The following is an 8,387-nucleotide window of genomic DNA, read 5'->3' on the forward strand; positions in this document are numbered from 1 at the left end:
TGCCTAGGGCACTAGGATTTGGGGGGCAGCATTTTCTTTGACAGCGACTGCAGTGGCCGGATCTTCGGCCGACCAGGTCGCTGCCGGCATTTAGGCAGAGGGAGCTGGGGCAGGGGAGCATGGGAAGGGCCGCTTGCAGCAAGTAAAGGGGGGGGCGCACGCAGGAGAACTCCCTGCCCCAGCTCACCCCTGCCCCGCCTCGTCCCCGAGAACGCCGTGGCTGCCTCACTTCTCCCGCCTCCCAGACTTGCAACATCTAAGCTGATTGGCACCGCAAGCCTGGGAGGCAGGAGAAGTGATGCAGCAATGGCATGCTCAGGGTGGAGGCAGAGCAGGGGTGAGCTGGGGCCGGGGGGGTGCCTCAGGGCAGAGGGGGAGAGTTTCTGCGGGGGGGAGGAGGCATGCCAGGGCGGGGGCTCGGGGACGGGGGAGGGGGCTAGGTGGAAGTTTTGCCTAGGGCGTGAAACATCCTTGCACCGGCCCTGCCTAACCCCATACTCCATGGGTCTTGCACTGAGACCAGCTTCGCTGGACCCAAGGATTGGGACCTGGAAATGTTTATCATTGTCCCTTCCTCACACTGGAAAGTAAGGATAGTCTGTGCATTACTTCCTAATAAAACAGAGGCTTTAGCTTACAAATTGATGAGGAAGTGGCCAGAAAATGTAACAGAGCTTGTTACCACATTTATGTAGCAATAACATAAGAAGATGTGGGATAGCTCCCAGCTCGTGTGAAATCTGAATACCCTGCTCCTTTGCCAACCGCACTCAGCACAAGGGGCATGTTAGAGAAGTGGAGAGAAGCGATTGTGGCTGGAGTGCTCCTGAACTCCAGAAGTGTCTGGCTAACTATATCAGCAGGCAATTGTAAGGTACTACTCTCAACCCAGCAGAATGTGAGTTTGACCATTTTGATAGTACTGCAATATGCATATAGGTCCTGATGGAGTCAATGAGACTCTTTCCCTTAACTTCTGTGGGCTTTGGATATGGAGAAAGAGAAGTTAAAATTGAGAAATACAGTGGTGGTCTTAAAATCTCACCAGTTCTGCTTTAGATAAATAGATACAGTTGCCCCAATATTTACTTACTCTTGAAGACCTAGAGGATTACAACTGTTAAATAAAGTTTAGTCATCTAAGATAGTTGTCAAGTTTTTGAAATACTTTGTTTGTGTATGTCAATCAGTAGAGTTATTTAAAATAGTCCACAAATTCTTGTTCTTAAAGGGATGATTTCTCCACTCCTTGCTGTCTTAGAACTTGACTCCACAAGAGACGTGATCTAGTAGACAGTTTTGATTGCAACTATGGAAGACTGAGAACATTGTTCACAAATAATTTGTGATTGCAAAAATAGGATTTCCCGGTCCTTGAGTCCATGGTTTATCTCCCACACAAAATAGACCATTTATCAGTTATTTAAATTAGAATTCCCTGGGGAACATAGAAAATTATGTTTGTGTTTGGTTTTTTTATCCAGTTATCTTTTTCATTTATTACTATGGTACTTGTTCATGTCAGTTACTCCTGTTTCTTTATTCTGTGCCTCTTTTCAGACTAGCATGCTTAACTGACTCCTTAAACTGGTAAATCACTGCAAATCTGCCGAAATTGTTGCTTGGTAAACATGATTATATCCATTGAGAAGGCAGGTGGAAATTACTTAGATTATAAAATCCTGTTATGTTAATGACTACAACTACACTATTTTGAGTAATCACAAAATACACCTCTTTTTACATTGCATTTTCATAGATTAGCTGCTGAATTCTGTAATATCAACAAATGCAGATAACTATGCCAATTAAGTTAAATATGCATCAGACTCTGTAGATTACTACCCTGGAGTAACATACTACAGAGCATATTACTGAATATATGGAGTAGATAAGATAAAATTGTCTTTTTATGAACCATTACCCTTCCGTATGTGGCTTATACATCACGTTTGGGGGATGTGAATTAATCCCTTTTCCCTGCTAGAGCAAACAGGAGAGTATAACAAAAGAGATACAGATCATGACTGTGACAAGCCAGCCAGTGGAGGGAAAAGAGCTTCAAGGCAGTACTCTACCAGTGCAGAAGAGGAAGTGAATGCACTTGGGCACAGAAAGTCACAGCCAACAACTGGTTAGAACCTTCCATTTTCATTTTTCACTGGCACGGTGTTAACAACTGGCACTAACAACAGTAAAGATGCATATAGAAAATAACAGCAGGGAAACTGATAAGTGTTTTGGTTTGCCACCAAAAAATGAGAGGAGTGAATCTAATGGGACATCCATCATTTCTGTGCTCCCACTGGAACCTCTTTCTCTAAAGGCAGATGTTATCCAAATTAGAAATGTGTGTGCATTCTCTCTCCACACGGACAAGCACTGAAAGCTATCACAATGCATGTTGAAGTTCTCTGACTGAGAGGACTACACTGCGATTAAAAAACCCGCAGCACCAAGCATCGAAGCCTTGATCAGCTGATTCAGGCTCATAGGGCTCAGGCTGTGGAGTAAAAGTAGCAGAGTGGACATTCAGGCTCAGGATCGGAGTCCCTGCCCCCCTGCATGGTCTCAGCCTGAGCTGTAGCCCAAGTCTGAAAGTTTACACTTATTTTATACTCCCGCAGCCTGAGCCCTGCAATCCCAAGTCAGCTGACCCAGGCCAGTCATGGCTGTGCCCATTTTAGATTGAATGTTGTTAATGCCAGTTTTAGCACATCACTCACTGACCCTTTTGAGAGCATAGTTTTATTTGGCTACAGAACCTTACTAGAATGACTGGAGTATTGGTTCTTAAACTGAAAAGCAAGCTCTGCTCCGTGCTTAAGATTTTACTGAGGATTAGCTTTAATTTACTGTAAAAGTATTGAAACAAACTATTTTCATAACTTGCTTGAAAGCATTTATTTCTAAAATACCTTACAGTAAGTATTGTTCTCAAAATGTTGTGTGCTTCTCATTACCTCTCATAACTGATTAATAGAAATGATTCAGAATGACTTGGTTTAAGAAGGTATTTTGACACTAATGTACAATTTCATTCATATAAACTTTTTTAGCTACATCTTGCTACATCTAGCTACATTTCATACCCTCTGTCTGTATTTCTTTCACTACTTATGCTATTTTCTTTAAAGAAAATAGACTTTTTTTCTGTCTTACCATGCAAAATCGATCTTTTCTCTTGGGAGGAATCAAATTTAGTGTACTTGAATTTGAGACTTCTCCTTTAGGTGAGTCATATTTTTTTTTGTCCCCATCATAATCAAACTTTCATTCTCCACATTCTTGGTATTAGGTCCAGCTTTAAGATAGTTATCATAGTGAATATCCAAGGCCCAGTCATGCAATGGAATCTGTGCAAGTGTATCCCTGTGTCACTGCACATCCACACTGACTTGACTTCAGTGGTACTCTGCAAGGGTGGGTAATGGGCCTTGGATCTATCTGCCTGCATAAATCTGATTGCAGAATCTGGGTTTACATGTCCAGTGCAATATGTCAGCACCATTCTGGATAAATTTCCTAGTCCCATAATGTTATGGCACAGAATATAATAGCTGCTATGGTAAGCTGAGTTTCAGCCTTTGGCAGAGGTGTGAATGAACAGTAGGAAAGAGGCTGTGTCTGGATAAAACTTTCAACAGAGCCTAAGTCCTATTTTCAAAAGAAACTTAGAAGCATAAGTCTCATTTATAAGTTGCTTTTGAAAATGGGACTTAGGTACTGTTATATATCAGTTTATCATGACATTTGCTACATGATAGAGCAGGATGTTGTTGCAAGATGTGGCAAATCAAGAGATACTGTTTGCAGTCTGACAGTCTTGGAGTCTTAAAAGAAATATAGTAATAAGGGACATAGTGCCCATGTCTTTATAACATACTTTTTCAGGTATTGAAGTCTGCGCACTAGTGAATTGATCATGTGTCTGGGAGTTGGAGGCTTGGATTTTATAACAACTCTGCCACCCACTCACTGTGTGACCACGTGCAAGGCACTTGGCCTCTTTTTGCCTCACTTTCCTCATCTGCAAACCTGGCATGACGATGTTTGCCCTGTGGATGAAAATTGCTGCATAAATGCTACCTACTTTTATTCCCATATTTTGGCTAGCATCGTTTGGAGTGTCACACTAATAGCTGGGCAGGCAAGATGCACTCTGTGTGTAAGCGGAATTGTGTGAGATATGTGCAGTTGTCCCTAGTGGTAGAGAATTTATTTATTTTTTTTTTAATTTCCCTCACACTAGAGATCCAGAAATGTGCTATTGGTGGTCTAAATAAAACTTGTACAGAAGCAAATAATGTCATTATTTGTTAGCATTTTTATGTAACCCTGTAGCCCACAGGCTTGCGTGGAACTTTATAGAGAGAATAAGGACATGAGACCAGCTTCTGTGTTGTGCTGTTACCCCTTTGCACCTTGGTGGCAGTGTAGAGGGGCTGTATATCTAGCAGCATCAGATCTCAAGGAATACCTCTGCTGGGGTTAGCAGTACAGCTCTGCACCACCTAGTCCCACTGGAGAGGAGCACAGTGCACTGCAGGCGTTATTGGTCAGTGTAGCCAACCAGTGTAGCCGTTTAAAAACTGTCACAATTTAGAGCAGACGTGAGGCTACACCAGGGGTAAACCAGTCCCAGATAACCCCAAAATACAGGGAAGCAAAACATTGCTTAAAAGGCACCTTTGACCCCTATACACCTGTTCCAAATGAAGCTTGGACAGTATGGTGAATCTGGCCCAGATTCCCTTTCCAAAGGTCATGCCCTAGGTGCCATTCAAACGATAGGAGTAAAAATTGTTGTTATGGTGAGTTTGATCATGTGAAAGGTATTCATGGAAAGCTTTGGAGAGAATACAGCCTTTGAATGGAGTTGGAACAAAACTTCTGCATGTGTCCTCCTGTCTACACTAGGCTTCTTTCTGAAAAATTCTCCACTGCTGCTGATGGCTATACAGCTCCATCCCCACTAGCAGTGCTGGGAAAACTAGTGTAGGCAGGCAGTTGTTGGCATTTTAAGCACTACATTGGCCAAATCTGCTCACAGCAGGTCTGTACAACATGGCAGTGGGGGACTCGAACAGCCGCCAGTGCCTTGTCTACACTAGCTGCTACTACAGATGCAACTGCACTGGTACAGGCAAAGTGGGGAATTTTTCAGATAAGGCTTTAAATGAATAATGTGTGGGAAAAGTTCTGGTTATATGAGAGGATGGCGCTTTGGTACATTTCACACCAAATGTAAGCCGCCTACATGATAAGCAAGATGTGCAGATTTGATGATGCTCAGAGTAGAAGCTATTTTAACTAAAATGTTTTGTTTAATATGGTGGGAGGAGATGACTTGCAACAAACGGAGACATCCCCATGGGTCTCCTAAATGTTTAAAATGTCATATTAAAGTGAAGTGTGACATTTTCTTCAAGTCCTCAGCATTGCCCCAGTTCCACTTCCCTTAAGGTCAATGGTAAAACTCTCATTCATTTGAACAGCCATTTTAGTTAACGGTCAGATCAGAAATCTTCACTAGCATTAAAAAAGTTCTTTACAAACCAGTTTCACTGTGTACACACTATGAAAAATACTTCTGACCTGAGCTTTTAGAATGCTGGGCTGAGGTCATTTAGTGCCCATTTAAATAGGTGGTGATTTCACTATTACTTAATTGACAATATGCTGTAGTTCAGCAGTTGAACTTTTCAGTCTAATTTTGCTAGATCTAGTATGCTAGTTTTACTACTCTTCTTTCTTCACTCCAACTTTATCCTTCATATTTTCCATTGGGTATGGTATGATATTTAAACTTCAGTGCTAATGGCCAAATTCTGTTCTCGGATGCATTCATGCTGTTGAATCACTGGAAAGCAAATGCAGTCATCCAGTGACACAACGGAAGGGCAAGTGTGTGTGTGTAGAGATGGATAATGCAGACTACTGATTTGGGGGTTATTGTGAATGACCCTGAGAACTTGTGGGTACATCATGCCAGACACACGTACACTGGGAGAAAGTGCTAATCTTGAAATGGCATTGACTTAAGTGTTTCAACTATAAATTTTAGGAAACTTTTATCCAAATCATCATTTTAATTGTATACTGCATAGTGCTTTGTTTTAGATCTCAAATCAAAACTTTCCCTGTTTGCAGACTGACATTGGTATGAAGTTCTTTTCCTTTTCTTCCTCCCTCCCCTTTGTAGTCTTAATAACAAAGGGCCCACATGAGTCACACTGGCGGGAAATGGTAAAGCTTCTATTGAGTTCATGGGGAGTAGGAGCAGGACCCAAGTGTGCTAATGTCTTTTTCTCATTGTGAAATCATTTAGTAAGACCTGCTTCCATATTTTATACAGCTCCAAAAAGAAGCCCTGGACGCCAGACCCATGAATACCAAGAACTAAGACAGAGGTCCTTAAGTAAAGATGGCCAGCAGGGAAGCAAGTCCAGTGAATCTGGAGAAGAAGCAGATAAAGAATTTATTTTTGTTTAGTTATCAGTACAAATGCTTGGTAGTGCAAGATCCTTCATAACAATCTGGGTACAACAATCAATGACCCTTCTATTTACCAGCCGTTGTTTAACCCCAGGTGCATTTTGGTGTATACACCTAAATGATCATGATTTACATTACAATCAGTATGCATTGATTTGGTCTTTACCTTCTGTTATGTATGATTTCAGACCTCCCCTTCCATGCCTTTGCTAAAGCCAGCAATTATATCATGTACTCTACTTGAATTTCTCTGAAGCAGCTACAAAGAACACCCTGCATTAGGGCATTTAGAAGCAAAGCAAATAACTGGACACTGTCTTACACTAATACACTGTACAGCAGGTAATGTGTTGTACTGCTGAATGTAAATGTGTCAAATCTGCACGTGACTTACCTATGAATATATTCTTGCGGTATGAAATTGCACATTGTAAGTTATATTAACAGAGCACACTAATCAAATAATTTGTATAAATTATATATATTAGATGCTTCAGTATCGTTTTTACATTCTTCCCTAGGGACCTTCTTTCTTCCTGTTGTGTTGTACATAAAACTCAAATGCTTACATTTGTGTACTGTCAGAAAGCACAACACAGAAGAATCTGAATGAAATCTTATGCTTCCGCATTCATACATTAATGTATATAGTTGATTGGAATGAGAGCAATTGACATTTTATTAATATTGGTGTTTTCTAGAGGCCTTCTTAATTTCTGTCTGCATATTAGCTTACTTTTAATGTGTAATTCTAAGAGAAAAATAATTTGATGCCTGTAAAAACGATTCTGCTTGTTTTTGCATATTTCACAGACATTCACTTGCATTACAGGTTGAAGCGATTTTATTCATATGTATATTTGTACCAATAAAAATGATTTTACAACTGAAATATCAGTCTCTGTTTTTAGGTATAAAGCTATTTTATTTATCATATTTTGGTTCATATGTTTGAACGATGTTAGTATGTCATTATAGACAAGGGTTACAATTTAAAAAAAAATGCTTTAACATTTCCATAGTAATGGATATCTTCCTGTTGCAGATGGACATGAAATGCTTCATAGTTTTCTTTACAAACCTGTTTCAGGACACACATGTTGATAGCTTTGCTCAGACCTTCAGGTAAAGCATCTTTCCCACAGGCAAATAGCCACCAGTTACATCCAATTTGTGTACTCCGAACTGCATTACAAGCAGAGGGCCTGAATCCTACGAAGAATTAAGCATGTAAGCAACTTTACTCAGATGAGTAATTCCACTGACTTCACTGTGGCTACTTCAATGAGTAAAGTCACTCACCTGCGTGTTTGTAAGATCGGTCCCATATTTTGTATTTCCAGGGGATCTGATTCTCCACTGTCCTGGATTAGTGTGCAGGTGCTGGGTGATGTTTGTGGCCTGTGGTACACAGGAGGTCAGAATGGTTGAACAAGTGGTCTCTTCTGACCTTCACTTTCTATGACTCTATTACAGGGTAGGCAAACTTTTTGGCCTGAGGGCCACATCTGGGTATGGAAATTGTATGGGGGGCCATGAATGCTCACGAAATTGGGGTTTGAGTGCAGGAGGAGTGAGGGCTCTGGCTGGAAGTGCAGGCTCTGCGGAGGGGCCAGAAATGAGGAGTTCAGGGTGGAGAAAGGGGGATCAGGGCTGGGGCAGGGGGTTGGGGCACTGGGGTGGCGAGGGCTTCAATTGGGAGTGCAGGCTCTGGGGTGGGGCTAGGGATGAGGGATTTGGGCTGCAGGAGGGTGCACCGGCTGGAGCTGAGGGGTTCGGAGGGCAGGGGGTTGGGGCATGGGAGGGGGGAAGGCTACCTCAAGCAGCTCCCGGAAGCAGCAGCATGTCCCCCCTCCGGCTCCTACGTGGCGGCGTGACCAGGTGGCTCT

At 42.0% G+C, this 8,387-nt stretch overlaps 1 protein-coding gene across 8 annotated transcripts in view; it reads left to right on the forward strand.

The window, feature by feature from the left end:
• Positions 1–7,385, forward strand: part of CARMIL1 (capping protein regulator and myosin 1 linker 1) — a 272,936-nt gene extending 265,551 nt beyond the window's left edge. For 5 of the 8 annotated variants that reach the window (XM_030552559.1, XM_030552561.1, XM_030552560.1 and 2 more), the window contains 2 exons: positions 1,988–2,134; positions 6,359–7,385. In XM_030552559.1, the coding sequence (XP_030408419.1) occupies positions 1,988–2,134; positions 6,359–6,495 (284 nt within the window). In that variant the 3' untranslated portion in view covers positions 6,496–7,385. The remainder of the gene's footprint in view (positions 1–1,987; positions 2,135–6,358) is intronic. The other 3 variants (XM_030552563.1, XM_030552564.1, XM_030552565.1) reach the window with 1 other exon arrangement.
• Positions 7,386–8,387: the final 1,002 nt, after the last annotated feature.

This window comes from Gopherus evgoodei, chromosome 2 (assembly GCF_007399415.2).
Source record: "Gopherus evgoodei ecotype Sinaloan lineage chromosome 2, rGopEvg1_v1.p, whole genome shotgun sequence".
NCBI lineage: Eukaryota > Metazoa > Chordata > Testudines > Testudinidae > Gopherus > Gopherus evgoodei.